Source organism: Cucurbita moschata, unplaced genomic scaffold, assembly GCF_002738365.1.
Source record: "Cucurbita moschata cultivar Rifu unplaced genomic scaffold, Cmos_1.0 Cmo_Scf00006, whole genome shotgun sequence".
NCBI classification, from domain to species: Eukaryota; Viridiplantae; Streptophyta; class Magnoliopsida; order Cucurbitales; family Cucurbitaceae; genus Cucurbita; species Cucurbita moschata.
Genome location: NW_019268522.1, coordinates 3,615,090 through 3,636,929, shown reverse-complemented (window position 1 = coordinate 3,636,929; position 21,840 = coordinate 3,615,090). Strand labels below are relative to the sequence as shown.

At 38.4% G+C, this 21,840-nt stretch overlaps 2 protein-coding genes and 3 non-coding genes across 6 annotated transcripts; 4 read left to right on the top strand and 1 right to left on the bottom strand.

Annotated features, from left to right (window-relative positions):
• Positions 1 to 9,585: 9,585 nt before the first annotated feature.
• Positions 9,586 to 9,659, top strand: TRNAV-CAC. The gene has a single exon. It is a non-coding gene; the product is annotated as a tRNA-Val (tRNA).
• A 75-nt stretch (positions 9,660 to 9,734) lies between these two features.
• TRNAV-CAC lies at positions 9,735 to 9,808 on the top strand. The gene has a single exon. It is a non-coding gene; the product is annotated as a tRNA-Val (tRNA).
• An 85-nt stretch (positions 9,809 to 9,893) lies between these two features.
• Positions 9,894 to 9,966, top strand: TRNAV-CAC. The gene has a single exon. It is a non-coding gene; the product is annotated as a tRNA-Val (tRNA).
• Positions 9,967 to 11,497: 1,531 nt separating this feature from the next.
• Positions 11,498 to 17,698, top strand: LOC111444414. 2 transcript variants are annotated; one of them, XM_023082512.1, is made up of 6 exons: positions 11,498 to 11,828; positions 13,429 to 13,543; positions 13,747 to 14,355; positions 15,489 to 15,594; positions 15,866 to 15,933; positions 17,485 to 17,698. In XM_023082512.1, the coding sequence occupies exons 1-5, from the start codon at positions 11,746 to 11,748 to the stop codon at positions 15,889 to 15,891; spliced, it is 939 nt and encodes a 312-aa protein (XP_022938280.1). In that variant the 5' UTR covers positions 11,498 to 11,745; the 3' UTR covers positions 15,892 to 15,933; positions 17,485 to 17,698. The 2 variants fall into 2 exon arrangements, with proteins under 2 accessions (XP_022938280.1, XP_022938281.1); XM_023082513.1 differs by lacking the exons at positions 15,866 to 15,933; positions 17,485 to 17,698 and having other exon boundaries at positions 13,747 to 14,384.
• A 1,410-nt stretch (positions 17,699 to 19,108) lies between these two features.
• On the bottom strand, positions 19,109 to 20,143 carry LOC111444415 (DNA repair protein XRCC3 homolog). The gene has a single exon (XM_023082514.1). It carries the CDS (start codon positions 20,076 to 20,078, stop codon positions 19,197 to 19,199), a length of 882 nt encoding a protein of 293 aa, XP_022938282.1. The 5' UTR covers positions 20,079 to 20,143; the 3' UTR covers positions 19,109 to 19,196.
• Between the last annotated feature and the right edge of the window lie 1,697 nt (positions 20,144 to 21,840).

The window sequence follows — 21,840 nt, the reverse complement described above, 5'->3', positions numbered from 1 at the left end:
ACGCCAAATCAGAAGCCTTTGATTGCTTCAAAAAATTTTGTGCTATTATGAAGACGGAAACTGGAAGAAGAGTCAAGGCTTTAAGAACTGACAGAGGTGGAGAGTTCTGCTCGAACGAGTTTATTAAATTTTGTGAAGATAAGGGCATAAGGAGGCAGTTAACAACAACATATACACCACAACAAAATGGTGTGGCTGAAAGGAAAAACAGGACCATTCTCAATATGGTTCGAAGTTTACTAAATAAAGGAGAAGTCCCGAAGAAATTATGGCCAGAAGCTGTCGTATGGTCCGTTCACATTCTCAACCGGAGCCCTACTTTTTCTGTTAGAGATATGACTCCACAAGAAGCATGGAGCGGAAGAAAACCTGCAGTAGACCACTTTAGAATCTTTGGGTGCATAGCATATGCACACGTTCCTGATGAGAGAAGGAAGAAACTTGAGGACAAGAGTTTGAAGTGTGTGTTCCTTGGAGTAAGCGAGACCTCTAAGAAATACAAGCTCTATGATCCCTTGACAAAGAAGGTGGTGGTAAGTCGTGATGTAGTCTTTGACAAAAAGAAGACTTGGACATGGGAAGAAAAGATCATTGTGAATCAGCAGATTCCTGTAGATCTTGAAAAAGAACAAACTGAAGCCCCTATTCAGCCTCACTATGAGCATGGAGAGAGCTCATCACAAGCTCAACAAGAAGAACCAGTAGAAGAAGATCATGATCATAATCAAAGAAATCCAAGAACAAGAAAGAGACCAAATTGGATGATTGATTATGAGATGGACTATGAATCAAGTGATAGTGGTTATTTTGCATTCTTTATGAATAGTGATCCAATTGTCTATGAAGTGATGGTGTTAGTATAACACATGCGGAAGCAATTTGGATCTTAGACACTTTTAGAGCATCAATTATAGTAAATAACTAGCATGTTCATAAGTATTAAAACTTAATGAGTTTAAATACTAACCTTTTGTAGTTCAAACTCCTTTTGCCTCACGAACCGGTTTCGAACCACCACTAGTGTCTTCTCCACTATCCTCCGGCCTTAGGATGAGATTGTGGAATCCGGTGAGTGACTAAACTTGGAGGAATTTTGTATATGTGAAGAGAGTGTTTGTGAGAGGTTTTTCTCAAGGTTTTTCACCTAGAAGAAGAAGACCTTCCATGAAACATGATCACTCTATTTAAAGAGTCATGTTTGCGTGTTTATGCAAATTTCAGATCACCAAATTTTGACACTTAAAATTCCACTCAAATGTTTGGGATTATGTGGCAAGCATGCATGTTTGAGTTAACCAAATTTTGAAACTCAAAATTTCACTCAAACTTGTGGGGTTTATTTGGCAAGCATGCAAGTTTGGTTAAACCAAATTTTGACACCTCAAAATTCCACTAACATGGATTTTTCCATTAAATGAAGTCAACATACATTTTGACTTTCTTCATTTTAATTCAACAATTAATTTGAATAATGAATTTCAAATTAAAGTAACATTAAATGATTAATTAAACTATTTAATTAATATTTAATATTAATTCAAATGCCAATCCCAATCAATTCCGACACATAATTGATTAAGATATTTAAATCTTATTTAAATATCTCAGATTCTCTCTTTTTGTTTAATTCGTAAATAAAACAAAAATGCGGTTAAATATATCGTATATATATAATGCATATTCCCTAATTTGAATTCGAACACTTCGAACTCACTCGTCACACTGTTCTATGGTTTAGTCCGGCATATTCCCTAATTTGAATTCGAACACTTCGAACTCACTCGTCACACTGTTCTATGGTTTAGTCCGATATATTCCCTAATTTGAATTCGAACACTTCGAACTCACTCGTCACACTGTTCTATGGTTTAGTCCGATATGAGCTAACAGAGGGACCTAATGGACCTATAGATCATGGGCTCCAACGATCCAAGATTAATCGGTTAAACTCATTAACCTGGTTAACCAACATTCGTTAACTACTAGGACACTCCACTATAGCCTAGTAGTTGCACTCCCCTCACTATAGATATATTTTTGTTCATCTGATATAACCATGATTAGTAAGTTGGTCCTTCACAGGTTGTTCGTAACTAGAGTTGGGTCAATTTACCGTTTTACCCCTGAAGTTACTTCTTGTTCCTTATGTCTCACTGATCCTCTAATGAACAATTGGTTTGGGGTCCAACCAGTAAATCGAATCTCTCTCAGGCCAATGAGAGGGTGGGACCCATTTGTTCAAGACCTGAAGTCAGTGCTTAAAGGAACTACCTCTCTTTTATCCCTAAAAGTGGGTAGGAGTGAATTTCTTCTTGCACCCCACGTCTCCCGCCATTCACCCAGTCTTACCCCTGAAATGGGAGGCCTATTGAGTCGGCGAACTAGAGCCACTCTCACCCATGCAAATCTAAGGATAATTTCGAATAAACAGGAGTTCATGGTTAGCTCAGGATTAAAACCGAGTTACCTAGGTTATCGAATGAAAAGAAAATCAGTCTCAACAGTAAACGACATTATAAAGTGAGAGTGGTTTTCTTCATGGTCCGATCTTATGCAATACTCATTGCATAGGACGCCCCCACTCACATGTCTCCACATGTATAATTTAGTGATCACATTGTTTATATTATATACAAAAGTGGGCCGCATCCATAGTGTCCCCAGAATAAGATACTCAGCCTTATCCTTATACTATAGATCATTTTGACTATATATTTGAACTTGATCCACTCTTATGTCTCTACATATAGTTCAAGTAATCATACTATAGCCAGAGTGTTCTTAGTTTATTGGATTTAGATTAATGATCGTAAAGTTCACTTTATTCAATAACAATCTTTACTGAATAAAAAACAATAATAACTTTATTGAAAATAGAATATGTTTTTGTTTACAAACTATGAATTTTAGGACATAAAACCCAACATGAAGAAGCGGTAAAGGAGAAGAAATGGAAGGAAGCTATGGACAGTGAAATCAAATCCATAGAGAAGAACAAGACTTGGGAGCTCACTGATCTTCCTAGAGGGCAGAAAACAATCGAAGTAAAATGGGTTTTCAAAACCAAGTTGAATGAAAGCGGTGAGGTGAGGTGGATAAGTACAAGGCGTGACTCGTTGCAAAAGGATACAAGCAAAAGTATGGAATTGATTATAAGGAGGCATTTGCACCAGTGGCACGTCAAGATACTATCAGGCTCATAATTTCTATTGCAGCACAGAAATCTTGGCCTATTTATCAACTTGATTTGAAATCGGCCTTCTTACATGGAGAGCTTCAAGAAGAGGTATATGTGGAACAACCAGAAGGTTTTGTTCAAAAAGGCAAAGATGAAAAAGTATACAAGTTGAAGAAAGCTTTGTACGGTTTGAAGCAAGCTCCAAGGGCATGCTACAGTTGCATTGATTCTCATTTTGAAAAGATGAGATTCACTAAATGCCCGTATGAACATACGTTGTATGTGAAAACTGAAAAGGGAGGTAACATTATCATTATTTGCTTATATGTCGACGATTTAATATTTACGGGCAATAATGAAGAAATGTTTGAATTTTTTAAGAGGAGCATGATGAAGGAATTTGAAATGACAGATCTTGGTTTGATGAGATATTTTCTTGAAGTAGAAGTTACTCAAACTCCCGCAGGTAACTTTATCTGTCAGAAGAAATATGCTCAAGAATTACTCGAAAGATTTAAATTGGATGAGCGCACATTTGGAACTCCATCAGAATTGGGTTTGAAGTTGCACAAGGATATTGAAGGGCGAGAGGTTGATAATAGGTACTTCAAATAAATTGTGGGAAGTTTGATGTACCTAACTTCAACAAGACCAGACATCATGTATGCGGTTAGTATGATAAGTCGTTACATGGAGCATCCAACGGAAAAACATCTCAATGCAGCAAGAAGGATACTTCGTTATGTGAGAGGAACCTTTGATTTGGGGGTATTCTACAAGAAAGGAGATGATCCGAAGATGGTTGGCTATACAGATAGCGACTATGCAGGTGATATAAATGATCGTAAAAGTACTTCAGGAAGTATTTTCATGATGAGTTCAGGAGCTATTTGCTGGTCTTCAAATAAGCAACCTATTGTAACACTCTCAACTACAGAAGCAGAATTTGTGGCAGTAGCAGCATGCTCGTGCCAAGCAATTTGGTTAAGAAAAATGCTTGAAATTCTTAATCAGAAGCAACCAGGTACGACAGTTATATATTGTGATTGTCAACTATTAAGTTGTCTAAAAATCCTGTGTTGCATGGAAGGAGTAAGCACATCGATGTTCGATTTCATTTCTTGCGTGATTTGTGTAAAGAAGGCATTATTGAACTCAACTTTTGCCGAAGTGATGAACAAATCGCAGACCTATTCACAAAACCCTTGAAACAACCATTGTTCGAGAAGCTTAGAAGAAAGATGGGGATGTGCAGAATCCAAGATGTATATCAAGAAGATGAAGTGAAGTCCTAAACTGATTTCTCCAGAATTCAGTTAAGGAAGGGTGTTGAAGCTAATAATAGAAGTTTGAATTTAGTTACTACAGGGAGGAGGTCAATTCAATTTCATCCACAAAAAATCCCAACCAACTTCGGGAATCAATGAAATCCCGTCCTATAAAAGTACCTCCCTTCCCATCATTCAAATCACTCCTCCTCTCAATCTCACTTCAATTTTTTTGTTGTCACCAACAACAATTAGCTAGTGACCGTTATGCTATTCATGATCAGTTTATTTTCAAGGCTATAAATAGAAAATCATATTATTATTTTAGTATTAAATTTTTTTTATATTAAAAATGAAGTTTGCATATTATGTTATTGTTTTATGTTCTTACTTTTTTTCTTCCAATCTCTATCTTTAAGAAGTTTTCCGAAATATGAGTATTGATTCGAGTTCGAAGCATTAATCTAAATTTTTACCTTGTCGGGGTGGTATAGTTGATTATTACGCTAGTCTCACACATTAGAGGTCGTTGGTTTGAACCCAAGCTTAGACATTTTGTAAATTATGTTCTAACTTTTTTCTTAAAGCGCTTTATGAAGTTTTTCGAAATATGAGTGTTGATTCGAGTTCGAAGCATTCTATTACACACTAGAGGTCCTCGATTCAAACCCGGGCTTAGACATTTTAAAAATTATGTTCTAACTTTTTTTCTCACAACACTCTCGCATTAAGAAGTTTTCTGAAGTATGAGTGATGATTTCCGTTCAAAGCATTAATTCACATTTTCACCTTCTTAAATATGAGTGATGATTCCCGTTCAAAGCATTAATTATGTTTTTAAATTATAATTATGTCTCATCTTATCTCGGTGGTGTAGTTGGTTATCACGCTAGAGGTCCCAACATTTTTCAATTTATGTTTTTACTTTTAACTTAACAACATTTTCATTATTGATTCAAGTTCAAATTGTTATTTTAGAATCTCAAATTATTTAGGTGGTATAGTTGGTTATCGCACTAGACTCACACGCTAGAGGTCTCTAGTTTGAATCAGGACTTAGACATATATAAATTTAGGTTTTAAGAAGTTTTCTGTTTTTGAATATGAGTTTTGATGCGAGTTCAAAGCATTAATTTAAACTTTCGGTGGTGTAGTTGGTTATCATGCTAGTCTCACACACTAGAGGTCCCTAGTTGGACCTTGTCTGGGTGGAACCTAGGCTCTGAGTGTTTGATTCGATTTCAAATGGAACATGGGCTCTGAGTGTTGGAGCTCAAAGCATTAATTCAGACTCTCACCTTGTTGGGTGGTGGTGTAATTGGTCTCACACACTAGATGTCCCTGACTCTCACCTTGTCTGGGTGGTGATGTAATTGGTCTCTCACCTAGTCTGGGTGGTGTAATTGGTATAGTTTCCTGAGTGTTGCCACCTAGTCTGGGTGACTCTCACCTTGTCTGGGTGGTGTAATTGGTCTCTCACCTAGTCTGGGTGGTGTAATTGGTCTAGTTTCCTGAGTGTTGCCACCTAGTCTGGGTGACTCTCACCTTGTCTGGGTGGTGTAATTGGTCTAGTTTTTTGAGGTCCCTAGTTCCGAACCTGGGCTCAGACATTTATAAAATTAGGTTTAGTTTTCTAAATATGAGTGTTGATTCGAGTTTAAAGCATTAATTTAGACTTTCAACTTGTTTGGGTGGTGTAGTTGCTTATCAAGCTAGTCTCACACTAGAAGGTCCTCAGTTCGAACCTAGGCACAGACTAAATTAGGTTTAGTTTTTTAAATATGAGTGTTGATTTGAGTTTAAAGCATTAATTTAGACTTTGACCCGTTGGTTATCATGCTAGTCTCACACACTACAGGTCCCCTTTGAACCTGGGCTCAAACATTTATAAATTTAGGTTTAGTTTTCTAAATATGAGTGTTGATTTGAGTTGAAATCATTAATTCAGACTTTCACCTTGGGTGGTGTAGTTGGTTATCACGCTAGTCTCACACACTAGAGGTCCCCGGTTTGAACCTGAGCTCAGACATTTATAAAATTAGGTTTAGTATTCCAAATATGAGTATGAGTGTTGATTTGAGTTTAAAGAAAACATGTTAGACGAATACGATTCTCCACAATGGTATGATATGCTGCTCCACTTTGACTACACCTTCGAGGCTCAAAGTATACTTTAGTCACTTTTGACTACACCTTCGAGGCTCACAATTCTTTGTTCGATACTTGAGGATTCTATTGACATGGTTAAGTTTAGGGCATGGCTCTGATACCAATTGTTGAACACAACTCTCTGTGTGAAACACTTGGCTCTGATACCAATTGTTGAACACAACTCTCTGCGGAAAACACTCGCACTCTTTATTAACACCAATCGAGAAGAGAATACAAGACACTCGGTAGAATACTTTGTTGAACACAACTCTCTTTGGGAAACACTCACTCTTTATTAACACCAATCGAGAAGAGAATACAAGACACTCGGTAGAATACTTTGTTGAACACAACTCTCTTTGGGAAACACTCACTCTTTATTAACACCAATCGAGAAGAGAATACAAGACACTCGGTAGAATACTTTGTTGAACACAACTCTCTTTGGGAAACATTCGCACGCTTATTAACACAAATCGAGAAGAGAATATAAGACACTCGGTAGAATACTTTGTTGAATACAACTCTTTTTAGGAAACACTCGCACTCTTTATTAACACCAATCGAGAAGAGAATACAAGACATTCGGTAGAATACTACTACTTTTTATTGTTTTTGGATTTCTTAGATGAATAACTTAGGTAGGGTGGAGGGGTATTTATACTAGAGCGTACGCAATCTAGACCTAACAAATTGAATATTTTTCCTAAGATATCTAGATCTATTCCTCCTAAAATCTCTACTAAAATAAATATACTCGGCTCGTACAATAATTGGGCTTGACTCTATTGGGCTAGTGATGATATTTCAACACTCCCCCTCAGCACTAGTTCTCATTCGTTGTACCATGTTGAGCTGACAGCGAAAACTCTCATGTTTGCCAGTATTCAGCCCTTTTGTAAACAAGTCTGCCACTTGGCCATCTGTCTTGATCTACTGCATCTTGATTTCTTCCTTTAGAACCTTCTCTCTAATGAAATGGTAGTGCACCTCCACATGCTTTGTTCTAGCATGAAACACCGAATTTTCTGCTAGGCAAATCGCAGATTGGTTGTCGCAAAGAAGTGATATTGGATAGTCAATTTTCTAGTGCAAATCTTCCATCAAGAGTTTCAGCCATGTACTTTCCTGAGTTGCTCCAGCCGCTGCTCTATACTCTGCTTCTGTAGTTGATAATGATACTGTTGGTTGTCTCTTGCTACATCAAAAAATTGTTCCCGAACCAAACTTGAATACATACCCAATGGTTGACCTCCGAGTATCGTGGTCTCCTGCATAGTCAGCATCACAGTATCCAACTAGCTTGCAGTCTTTGCTTCTTTTGTACAAAAGACCATAGTCGATTGTACCTTTGATATATCTCAAGATCCGTCGAGCTGCATCCAGATGAGGCTTCTTTGGACTTTGCATGTATCGACTCATAACCCCAATTACATAAGAGATATCAAGTCGGGTTAAAGTTAGGTAGATAAGACTACCTACTAGTTGTCGGTATGTTGTTTCATCGTTCAACTCTTTGCCTTCATGTGCACAACTCTTGGCATTTATCTCCATCGGTGTTGAAACTTGCTTGCACTCTAACATGTTGAACTTCTGAAGCATATCTCTTGTATACTTTTGTTGGCAGAGAAACAGTCCTTCATCTGTGCGATCAACTTCTAGGCCTAAGAAGTGTTTAAGCTCTCCTAGCTCTTTCATCTGAAAGCGTACTGATAAATTTTCTCTTGTTTGATAAATTTCTCTTTCATCGTCCCCGATGATAATCAAATCGTCCACGTAGACCAACACAATTGTCAAATTTCCTTCTCTTTCTTTGATGAATAGGCTTGAGTCTACATGCGCAACTAAATAACCACCTTGGGTAAGAAATTCAGCAATCTTACCATACCAAGCTCTCGGTGCTTGCTTCAGTCCATAAAGAGCTTTTCTAAGCTTGAATACATAATTAGGATTAGCTGCACTCTCAAATCCCTTTGGTTGGTTCATATAAATCTCCCTGTCTAACTCTTCGTGCAAGAAGGCATTCTTCACATCCATTTGCCACAGTTTCCAATCTTTACTTGCTGCGAGTACTAGCAGGACTCGTATGGTAGTAATCTTTGCCACTGGACTGAATGTTTCATCAAAGTCTAGTCCATATTGTTGAGAAAATCCTCGAGCCACGAGTTGAGCCTTGTATCTCTCAATTGATCCATCCGGTCGACACTTTATTTTGTAGACCCACTTGCAAGAGATGGGTTTGACATCTCCTAGTGTTGGCACTAGTTCCCAAGTTTGATTCTGCTCCAGGGCTATAATTTCTTCCTCCATCGCTATCTGCCAAACCGAGTTTTGTGATGCTTCTTCATATGTCTCTGGTTCGTAAACTCTATCTTCTACAATAGCTGCATTTGTATACTTAGGATTTGGCCTTCGGATTTTATTTGATCGCCTAACTTGTTGATGTGTCGTTTCATTTTTATCATATTCGCTTGATTGAGTCACCTCTTGCTTGTCAATATCAATCTCACTTGGATTTTCAGGTGCATCAACATTTGATTGAATTTGTGTAGTTTGCTCCCCCATCTTGGTAAGACTTTCTTCTCCGAGGACCACCATGAAGATGCTTCATCGAAAACTACATCTCTTGATGTATAGTATTTTCCACTTGTTGGATCACAACACCTCCATCCTTTTCACCTCGTCTGGTTCGTGTAGGTTATTATCACGCTAGTCTCACACACTAGAGGTCCCCAGTTCGAACACATTTATAAAATTAGGTTTAGTTTTCTAAATATGAGTGTTACAGACTTTTTCTAAATATGAGTGTTAATTCGAGTTTAAAGCATTAATATAGCCGTTCACCGTGGTGTAGTTGGTTATCACGTTGGTCTTACACACTAGAGGTCCTCAATTTGAACTTGAGCTTATACATTTATAAAATTAGGTTTAGTTTTCTAAATATGAGTGTTGATTCGAGTTCAAAGCATTTATTCAAACTTTCACCTTGTCTGGGTGGTGTAGTTGGTTATCATGCTAGTCTCACACACTAGAGGTCCCCAGTTCGAATTTGGGCTTAGACATTTATAAGATTAGGTTTAGTTTTCTAAATATGAATGTTGATTCGAGTTCAAAACGTTATTTTGGAATCACACCTTGTCTGGGTGGTGTAGTTGGTTATCACGCTACTTTCACACACTAGAGGTCCTCAGTTTGAACTTGGGCTCAGACATTATTAGAATTATGTTTTTACTTTTTCTTTAACACCATTTTCACTGTTGATTCGAGTTCAAATCGTTATTTTGGAATCTCATCTTGTTTGGGTGGTGTAGTTGGTTATCATGCTAGTCTCACACACTAGAGGTCCCAGTTCGAACCTGGGCTCAGACATTATTAAAATTATGTTTTTACTTTTTCCTTAACACCATTTTCACTGTTGATTCGAGTTCAAATCGTTATTTTGGAATCTCATCTTGTCTGGGTGGTGTAGTTGGTTATCACGCTAGTCTCACACCCTAGAGGTCCCAATTTGGGCTCAGACATTTATAAAATTAGGTTTAGTTTTCTAAATATGATTGTTGATTCGAGTTTAAAGCATTAATTTAGACTTTCGACTTTCACTTATCACTTAATTCAAACTTTCACCTCATCTGGTGGTGTAGTGTAGTTGGTTAACATTTAGAAAATTATGTTTTAAGAAGTTTTCTGACTTTCACCGGTGGTGTAGTTGGTTATCACACTAGTCTTACACACTAGAAGTCTCTAATTTGAACTTGGGCTCTAACGTTTATAAAATTAGGTTGCCTCATTAGGTTTTAAGAAGTTTTCTGAATATGAGTGTTGATTTGAGTTCAAAGTATTAATTCATTAGGTTTTAAGAAGTTTTCCGAATCATTTATAAAAGAAGTTTTCTGAATATGAGTGTTGATTCGAGTTCAAAGTATTAATTCATTAGGTTTTAAGAAGTTTTCCGAATCATTTATAAAAGAAGTTCTCTGAATGAGTGTTGATTCGAGTTCAAAGTATTAATTCAGATTCTGGTTATCGCACTAGTCTCACACCTGGGCTTAGACATTTATAAAATTGTCTTTCAAGTTTTCTGAATATGAGCTCTGATTCGAGTTCAAAGCATTAATTCGAACTCTCACCTTGTTTGGCTGGTGTAGTTGGTTATTACACAAGTTTGACACAATAGAGGTCTTTAGTTCGAACTTAGTCTCAGATATTTTTTAAATTATGTTTTAACTTCTTTCTTACAACACTCACTTTATGAAGTTTTCCGAAATATGAGGATTGATTCGAGTTCATACCATTAATTCTGACTCTGGTTTCCCGTTTGAACCTAGGCTCAATGTACTTTTATATTATATTTTAATTTTGAAAGATTAAGACGAAAAAAAATCTATGATTTACTTTCTATGATTTCTGGTTTGGTACCAAATCTATGATTTTATGGTTTGTTACCAAATCTATGATTCTTACGAGGTGATATTCATTATACACATCTATAAATACATGATGTCGTGACCCATATAAGTCATAGTGTCATTCAACCTAACATGATATCAGAGTTCTACCCTAAACTTAGCCATTCCAATAATACTCAAATGTCAAACAAAGGACTCCAAAAGAAAAGAAGGCAAGCCTGTCGAAGGCATAATGCATAGGAAAAAAATGACTAAGACTCAAAAACAAAAAGGAGCCGAACCTGGAGGAGAAGTACTTTGTTTGAAGAGAGATGTTGGATGATGAAAGTCCCACGTCCACTCATTTAAGAAATGATATGGATATATAATCGAGGAATATTACCTTCTTTATTGGTGTGAGACCTTCTTGAAAGCCGAAAGAGGAGAGTATTACTATTTATTTATAAATTTCAGTCTCTTTTTTATTAATTATTAGCTTTTTTTAGAAAGTGGGGTGGGGAATTGTGCAGGAAAGAATCAACAACCGAGAGAGCTCCATTGTTGTCTCACGTCTGTGAGCTTTGGCTCTTTGTATTCGTCTCTGTTCTTGCTTCGCTCAAGCACCGATCAGAGGAATTACTCAACGATCCAACGCCTTTTGCTTTTTACTGCTACAGAATTTGATGTTCGGATTTTGATCTTTGAATTTCTACACCTTATTCTTCGTTGTTTCATCATCTTTGCTCTGTTTTTTCCCCCACAAATGTTAGATGCAAATCGCTTCGATTTGTGGAAGAAGGATGGGCTCTTTTCGGCCGCCGAGCAAGTCCAAGAATCCGCCGATACGTACGTTTTTTCAATTTTCGTTTGATTTGGGGTTTTCCCGCCGATGTCTGATTGATTTGTTGTGGAATTTTTTAGGATTCTGGAAATGGTTATGTGAGTTTGGAATTGTCTGTGTATGATCTTTTTTCGGTTGTCTTGTGTTCTTAAATTTAGTTTCTTCTTCTTCTCTCTGTGTATGTTTTTCAAGAGGATTAAGCTTATGTTCTGTGTTTTTGTTGAGTTTCTACAATACGAATGGTTGGTTCATGATTCTAAATTAATCCAGCAACGAAGTTTTCTTCTCTGTTTGCTGCATTTGGGAAGGTGCCCTATGCTTACTGGGGTTTTGGGGGGAATCTACTGCTTTCTTAATTTTTTCAGCCATTTCCTAGGCCATTAAACTTTAGCTAGACAAAGATGTTTGTGAGATTCCACGTCGGTTGGTTGGGGAGGAGAACGAAGCATTCTTTATAAGGGTGTGGAAATCTCTTTCTAGCAGACATGTTTTAAAAACCTTGAGGGAAAGCCCGAAAGGGAAAACCCAAAGAGGACAATATCAAGCGGTGGGCATGTATTGTTACAAATAGTATTAGAGCCAAATACTAGGCGATGTGCCAGCGAAAAGGCTGAACTCCGGAGGGGGTGGACACGAGGCGGTGTATCAACAAGGACGTTGGGCCCAAGGGGGTGGATTGGAGGGTTCCCCACCGATTGGAGAAGGGAACGAGTACCAGCGAGGAGGCTAGGCCCTAAAGGGGGATGGATTGTGAGATCCCACATCGTTGGGGAAGAGAACGAAACATTGTTTGTAAGGGTGGGAAAATCTCTCCCTAGCAGACGTGTTTTGAAAAACCTTGAGGGGAAGCCCGAAAGGGAAAACCCAAAGAGGACAATATCTGCAAGCGGTGGGCATGTACTGTTACAAATAGTATTAGAGCCAAATACTAGGCGATGTGCCAGCGAAAAGGCTAAACTTCAGAGGGGGTGGACATGAGGCGGTGTGTCAACAAGGACGTTGGGCCCAAGGGGGTGGATTGGGGGGTCCCACACCGATTGGAGAAGGGAACGAGTACCAGCGAGGAGGCTAGGCCCTAAAGGGGGATGGATTGTGAGATCCCACATCGATTGGGGAAGAGAACGAAACATTGTTTGTAAGGGTGGGAAAATCTCTCCCTAGCAGACGTGTTTTGAAAAACCTTGAGAGGAATCCCGAAAGGGAAAACCCAAAGAGGACAATATCTACTAGCGGTGGGCTTGTGCTGTTACAAATAGTATCAGAGCCAGACACCGGGCGATGTGCCAGAGGAGGCTGAGCCTCGAAGGGGATGGGTTCGGGGTCCCACATTGATTGGAGAAGGAAACGAGTACCAACGAGGAGGTTGGGCCCAAAGGGGGGTGGATTATGAGATCCCACATCAGTTGAGGAGGAGAACGAAACACTCTTATAAGGATGTGGAAACTTCTCCCTAGCAGACGCGTTTTAAAAACCTCGAGGGGAACCCCAAAAGGGAAAGCCCAAAGAGGACAATATCTGCTAGGGGTGGGCTTGGTTGTGCCGTTGCAATCACTCTTTATTGCCTCTTTCTCCTGTATTGATGCTCCTATTGGTTTCTTATTTCAGAATGGAGTTTGCATTCAGCACATGGGTAAGAGAGAAAAGGGAGGGGCTAAATTCAGATGATTTGGATGAACTCCGTCGGGAGGTACAAACGGCTCTTGGCACAGCCAAATGGCAGGTTGGATACTGAATTGAACTGAACAAATGCATCTGTTCTATCTTTTACTGCCATCATAAACTCTGATATATCTTCCAAAATCCAATGGGATGGTAATTAGGATTCTTAAAATGATATGCACGAGTCATATTTTCTAGTGAAACAATGTTTATACACTGATTTATAATCATAATTCTGTGTTTTTTTTTCCTGTCGCCAATTAGCTGGAAGAGTTTGAGAAAGCTGTCGGAGTTAGCTATCGTTCTAGAAGTGAAGAACATGCATTGGAACGACATAGAATGTTTATTGCAGCCATTGGAAACCAAATTTCCCATGTTGAAGCTGTTTTAAGAGAATCTTATGACAAAGTTGGCAAGCGGCCTCTTCGATGGGTAAATCTAAATAAAGAAGAATGTAATGATTTGGCTGCATTTCTCTCTGGAATATCCCAAGTACCACATAGTGCGAAAACCGAATCCTCGGTGTGTAGGTCTTCAGCAAAAAGTTATACGTTTGAGACATGTGAACGAGCAACGGAAGAAATTAATCGTACTTCTTCCTGCAGCTCGAGTAATTCCTTTAAAATGAAGGGTGGCAAATTTGCTAATTCTGTAGATGTGAAAGAAAGTCTTGGAAGAGTAGATGATGCACTATGCAAAATGGATACAATGACGAAGGCAAGACGAGCAAGCCCACCGACTGCTCCTGACCTGCGAATTGTAATTACGAATGAAAATCACGAAAGAAAACAGCCTGTTACGAGTTTAGAAGTTACAAAAAAAGGAAAATCGGGATCGGGCTTCTTGAAGAGAGGATGTGGAAAATTTTCCCAGGTGAGCATTCAGGGAGCTGCTTGAATCTGGTAACATGGTTCTGTTTGTTTGTTAGTTTTTAAATCTCTCTTCTGATAGGAAACAGAATTTTTAGTTGTTTTTTGGCTGTTATCTTTATAATGAAACTGATATAGCTATAAGTTCTTCTTGCAATGGAAAAATGTGTGAGATCCCACATCGGTTGGAGAGGAGAACGAAGCATTCTTTATAAGGGTGTGGAAACCTTTCCCTAGCAGACGCGTTTTAAAACCTTGAGGGAAGCCCGAAATAGAAAGCCCAAATAGGGCAATATCTAGTATCAGAGCCAGGCACCAGGCGGTGTGCCAGCGAGGACGATGGGCCCTCAAGGGGGGTGGATTGTGAGATCCCACATTGGTTGGAGAGGAGAATGAAGCACTCCTTTATAAGGGTGTGGAAACCTCTCCCTAGCAAATGCGTTTTAAAACCTTGAGGGGAAATCCAGAAGGGAAAGTCCAAATAGGACAATATTTGTTAGCGGTGGATTTGAACTGTTACAAATGGTGTTAGAGCCAAGTACCAGGCAGTGTGCCAGCAAGGACGTTGGGCTCCCAAGGGGGGTGGATTGTGAGATCCTACGTCAGTTGGAGAGGAGAACGAAACATTCCTTATAAAGGCGTGGAAACCTCTCCCTAGCAGACTCGTTTTAAAACCTTAAGGGGAAGCCCGGAAGGGAAAGACCAAATAGGACAATATCCGCTAGCAATGGGCTTGGGTTGTTACAAATGGTATCAGAGATAGGCATCAGGCGGTGTGCCATCGAGGACATTGGGCCCCCAAGAGGGGTAGATTGTGAGATCCCACATCGGTTGGAGAGGAGAACGAAACATTCCTTATAAGGGTGTGGAAACCTCTTCCTAGTAGACGCGTTTTAAAACCTTGAGGGGAAGCCCAGAAGGGAAAGCCCAAGTAGAACAATATCAGCTAACGATGGGCTTGGGCGATTACAAAAAGGTTGTCCATACTATTGTATGAAATTATGAGGCATGAACTCATATTCTTCCATTTTATTTGCATTATGGTTTGAGAATAGTATATCCCTTTCCAAATATTCATTGTAATTCTGCACTTATGGGTTCCAAATGAAATGTAACTGTAACTACATTTTGTTTCAGCTCTTCGGTTGGAGTCAGCAGCGACAAATATTCCGACCCTGGCATCTTCAGCTTACATGTTCTATTCAATTTACGCTTGCTTTGATGTTGACTATATTCTTGATCGGTGAGTTTCTAATTTTCTCGAGGATACGAAGCGTTTAGTTACAAAATTTATGTTATTTACATGTAGAGATTTATACTTGGGAGGGTTCGATATCGATATAAAGATTAACGGATATCTCCACAGTTACAAAATTTAAGTATATTAGTTGTGTTGTTCGAAACTGATATTGATATCGACATCGATATTTTAATCTTTGGTTATGAGATTTGTACATACGTAAATGGCTTCGGTTTCCTTATGTAAATCTTGCTGATTATAGTTTCCCTTGCAGTGCCCATTGTTTTTTACTCAGCTTGAGCTTCGAGTCCATTGTACACGCAACATTTTCGATCGTAACAGGTATACACTTATTTTTGTCTTAGAGCTTAATAAATTCCCCTCCATATTGTAAGTATTGGAATAATTTAAGAGAAATGTTATTGGTATTGTGCTATTGTAGCTGTTATTAGTCACCATCGAATCGTCGTTGACGAACAAGAACTATGATTGCCCATGTCTTGAAATGAGCAATCGTCATAGACCATGAAACCTTTTCGATAGCCTTTGACCTGCAACCATGGTAGCCGAGCAAAAATCATGGAATCGAATCGAACAACATCCCTTAGCCTGTTCATAACTTGGAACTCTCTCAATTGGCTGGCCACTTCCTTCAAAACTCTAGCTGATGAGCCTTTTTCCTACAAATTCTTCTCGGAACAAAGATGCAGAAACCCGATTTATTCGCTTCCGAAAACAAGATACGTGGCTGGTTCTCCCTCTATTCCTTAATATCTTGTAACAACCCAAGCCCACCGCTAGCAAATATTGTCCTCTTTGGGCCTTTTCTTCTAGGTTTCCTCTCAAGGTTTTAAGACGCATCTACTAGGGAGAGGTTTTCACACCTTTATAAGAAATGTTTCGTTCTCCTCTCCAACCAATGTGGGAGCTCACAATCTACCTCCTTGGGGGCATAACGTCCTCGCTGGCACACCACCTGGTGTTTGGCTCTAATACCATTTGTAACAGCCCAAACCCATCGCCAACAGATATTGTTCTTTTTGGGCTTTCCCTTCTAGGCTTCTCCACAAGGTTTTAAAACATATCTACTAGGGAACCCTTGTAAGAAATGTTTCGTTCTCCTCTCCAACCAATGTGGGATCTCATGATCCACCCCCTTGGGGGCCCAACATCCTCGCTGGCACACCGCCTGATGTTTGGTTCTGATACCATTTTTAACAGTCCAAGCCCACTGCTAGCAGATATTGTCCTCTTTGGGCTTTCCCTTCTAGGCTTCCCCTCAAGGTTTTAAAACACGTCTAGAGAGGTTTTCACACCCTTATAAGAAATGTTTCGTTCTCCTCTCCAACCAATGTGGGATCTCACAATCCACCTCTTGGGGGCCCAACATCCTCGCCGGCACACCGCTCGGTGTTTGGCTCTGATACTAATTGTAACAGCCCAAGTCCACCGCTAGCCGATATTGTCCTCTTTGGATTTTCCATTTTGTGCTTCCCCTCAAGATTTTAAAACGCGTTTACTGGGAAGAGGTTTTCACACTCTTATAAGAAATGCTTCATTATCCGTATCTGATTACTCTAATGAGGTACACAAGAAGAAAGCCTCTACCTTCAAAGACATTCTACTATGAAAACCCACAATTGACCGACCACCGGCTTCCCCATCACCAACCATTAACCATCTAACAACCCGTCTCTGTTCCGAACACGGGTGCACGTTTGAATCCTTTTCGTGTCTAGACTCATCCATCTGAAAGGAAGTGATCGTTGTTCAACATTTCAACAACCGTGATCCTTGAATTGATATTCATGATCAATGTATTACTTACATCCATTTTCAACCTCTGAATTGAGCCCATTATGTTTATTTTCATGAACTGGAGCTTCTCTACAGGTGTTGAACAGGCGTTTCGGGAATGATAACACAACACATTCATGTTCTTCTCAGCTCTTCCGTGCCATGCCTAACCTAAAAATTCATGAAAATAAGGTATGTATTCATTATTGTTGTGGCTGTAAAGTGCAAATGTCTGGATGAACTGTTAAATATTACGGAACTTGCCAGTGTAAATAAGGATTCAGGCTTTATGCAATTATTTATTTTGCCACCTCCCTAATACATAAATATGTGTTGATTTTCTCATTGATCTTGTTAGCTGCTGTGGATTAGCTTGGATTAGTTTGGACCCATTTGATAATGTTCTCGTTTTTCGTTTGTCGAAGAACTAACTTATTTGATAGTCAATTTCGTTTGTTGTTTCTTATTTCTTTTAAAACGTTTTGAAAAATAGAGTAAATTCGAGGTGCAAATGAACTATTAATGTTTAATTCTTTATACTAATATAGAAACAAGATTGAGATAGTGGACTATAATCACAATCAAAAGGTTTAAAACTACCATTAATAAGAGTCGTATAAATAATAAAAAGTTTTGAAGGGAACGTTAGTTTAAGTCATGATGACCACCTGCCTAGAATCAATGTCGCAAGCCATCTAATCGAATGAAGTAAGGTTAGTTAATTGTCTTGTGAGAATAGTTAAATTACTTACAAGTTGGCATAGTTGAAAGAAAGTCTCGAACGGCTTTTATTAAGAAAGAACTTTTTTTTTCTATATGAAATATAAAAGTGGTGTCGTATGTCAAAGTAGAATTACTCTAGTTTGCATGTAAAAATCTGATTCTAGATGGACTTTCGAACTCTTGAGTCATTATTTTTATTTTTGTTTTTGAATTCCTTCATCATTTCATCATTATTTCCATAAAAATACGGTCATAGACATACTTTTTCAATTAGGAACTCTTAGCCGAGTTTGATGACGAGATTGATTTTGACAAAAAAAATCATTTTATTTTTCTCTCATCTTTCAATTTCCATTGTCTTTAGATTCTCACATTTCTCACTCATAATTGTATTTTCTCTTTTCTGGTGAGAATTCTACGTTGGTTGAGGAGGAGGAGAACGAAATACCTTTTTATAACGGTGTGGAAACCTTTCCCTACCAGTTTTAAAGTCTTGAGGGGAAACTCGAAAGGGAAAGTCCAAAGAGGACAATATCTGCTAGTGGTGGGCCTGAACCATTACAAATGGTATCAGAGCCAGACACCGGACGATGTGTCAGTAAGGAGGCTGTTCCCGAAGGGGGATAGACACGAGGCAGTGTGCCAGTAAGGAAGCTGGACTTCGAAGGACGGGGGGGGAGGGGATTTGGTGGGGGTCCCACATCGATTGGAGAAATGAATGAGTACCCGCAAGAACTCATGACCCGAAGAGGTGTGGATTGTGAAAATCTCACATTGGTTGGGATAAGGGTGTTTCTAACTGTGAAAACCTTTCCCTAAAACGAAACACCTTTTTCTAGTAGACGCATTTTAAAGCCTAAAAGGAAAAGCCTAAAAAGGACATCCCAAAGAGGACAATATCTGTCCGTGGTAGGCCTGGGCCGTTACATTGTCTAGTAAAATTTCTACACCATAGTAATTTCTCTCGCCTTATTATCATACTTTTGACTTAACCTTCATTTTTATAACTCAATCACTTTACACAATCAAAACATGGATCATACAAAACTAGCTTTCCATCAAGTTGAAAGGAGGAAAGGAAGAGGTCATTGGCTTTCAACTCCCACAACTCCTTGTCTATTGATTACATACTCACAAGATGATTTAGGTAAGTGAGGTGCAAAAACAACATGAAGCCATCTTCTTGTTCTTCTTTGTGCTAATTCACCACCATTCACCACCCCATCACCTTCTCCAACAACTTCCTCATTCCTTGACAAAAACAATCTCGAATTAACACAATTAGCCCAAGCGATCCCCAACGCCGGGCAAACTCGTCGTCCCGATGAACATAGAGACTTCAAATTCCCAATTCTCAACGCATTTATACCATCAGAAGAATCCATCAAATCAACTACCTGATTTGTCAACACCACAGCCAAAGAATACCTCTTAGCCAACAGCTTCAACTTCCCAGAAATCTTGAAGAACAGAGCCGATCTCCGCTTGAGATCAGACGGGGTGTTATCGAAATCGGACCGAAACAATGCTGCGATCGAATCGATCACAATTAGCCTGGTGGGCAAAGGGGAATCACGATTTGCAAGAAAGGATTCTATCTTAGGCATTATGTCGAACAGTTGTTGTGCAGAGTGAACAGGTTCGACAAATATGTGATCGGAGGGATTGGAAATTTGGGGGTATGACGAGGAAAAGGCTTGGGAGAGCTGTTGAAGGCGGCGGAAGGGGAAAGGGAACTCGGTGTGGATATAGAGAGAGGCGGCTTTGAGGCCGCCGAGGGAAAGGGGGAGCTGAGCGCAGTGGCAGAGTTGGAGGCAGAGCTGGGTTTTACCGCAGCCGCTCTCGGAGACAATCTCGGTGAGGGAGTTGCAAGCGACGCCGCCGCCGACGGAGCGGTCGATGATCGGACATCCAAAGGTGCACTTTTGAGTGGTTTGAAGGAGATGGAGGAGATTTTCCGGCGTCATTTCTGATTCTGGAAAGGGCGAGAGGGGGAGAACGGGTTTGGTTTGAATTTTGGGTTCCCTCCATTTCATAATGATATATTTTTGTTTTTGTTTTTTCAATTTATAAATTTCTTTTTTAGCGCCAATTTATTAATTTCTAAATTTTAGTTCGATTTAAATTTTTAGATTTATTTTCATAAAAAAATTCTGAATATTTATTTATCATATAATATAAAAAATAATAATGTGTACATCTGTATCTTCTTATCTACACATATTTTTTTTATTTATAGATTATTCATATCGGATGAGTTTTATCTTATTAAGAATGTCAATAAATCTATGGATTCATTGATTTATTTATTCTTGTCATCATCCTTCGTAATTACTCGGAGGATAATAAGTCTTCCACTTTTTCATCGAACATGGTAACTTGACTTTCAAATAAATTTTTATACACATTGAGTCATCTCGTAACTCTCTCACTATGATGATGCTTATCCAATTCATTACTACGATCCATTTGACTCTCAAATATATTAAATTGTTAACAACTTTTGTTAACTATTTAGTAGTTTTACTCGAAACCATCAAATTAACACGATCTCGCCTTATTAGAGCTTTATGACGTTTTATTTGAAATTCTTACCAAAAATTGATATTTATCATATAAATACATTTTTCCATTTGGGATTAGATAGGAGACCATTTTCTTATCTTTCAACATATTCAACCTCTTTAGATTTGTTTCAACATATTTGCTTACCAATTTCAATTATTGAAGTGTTCGTAAACTAATTTTACTACTCTTTTATAATCCCAAAATTATCTCATAGATAGTTTTGAAGGCAGGTGTTGATTATGCCATCTCTATTGCATATCCTAACAAGAGTCTGACATATATCTCGCTTTTTTATGTGGCCATGTCTAAGAGGGCCTTGTTTTCTCCTCTTACACCACAATTTTACAAAATTGTATTGATACTTAGAATTGGAATACAATTCCACTTTTTATTAGCTAATCTAATCATGTTCCGAAAGAATATTTGAGAAAGCATGTTGTATATTTTGATGATATTTTAATTTATTCCAAAACTTTGCTTGAACGTTCGAAGTATGTTAAGTCAGTTTTGATTATACTTAGAAAAGAGAAACTTTATGCTAATTTTAATAAGTGTAGTTTTGTATGGAAAAAAATTAACTTTCTTGGTTTCAAAGTTGGTAAAAATGAAGTAGAGTAGATGAAGAGAAAATTAAAAGCAATTAGGGATTGCCCAACACTAAAAAATGTAAGTGAAGTTCGGAGTTTTCATGGATTAGTTAGTAGATTTATAAAATGTTTTAGCATCATCGCTGCACGATTGAATGATTTAGTAAAAAAGAATGTTGTTAAAATGTGAAAATGTGAAAATGTAAGAGAATGCATTCAACGAGCTTAAGAAGAAATTAACCAATGCACTATTGCTTGGTCTTGCCTAACTTCGATACAACTTTTGGAATTGAGTGTGATGGCATAGGTGCTATTATGATGCAAGATGGAAAGCTTTTAATGTATCTTAGTGAAAAATTAAATGGAGCAGCATGAACTACCATGCCTATGATAAAAATTTGTTTGCTTCAGTTCGTACATTCAGGTGTGGTAATACTACTTGTGGTCGAGAGAGTTTATGACATACTCTAATCATGAATGCTTGAAGTATCTTAAGGGTCATACTCTAATCATGAATGCTTGAAGTATTTTAATGGTCAAAACAAACTGAATCGTAGGCATGCAAAGTGGGTGA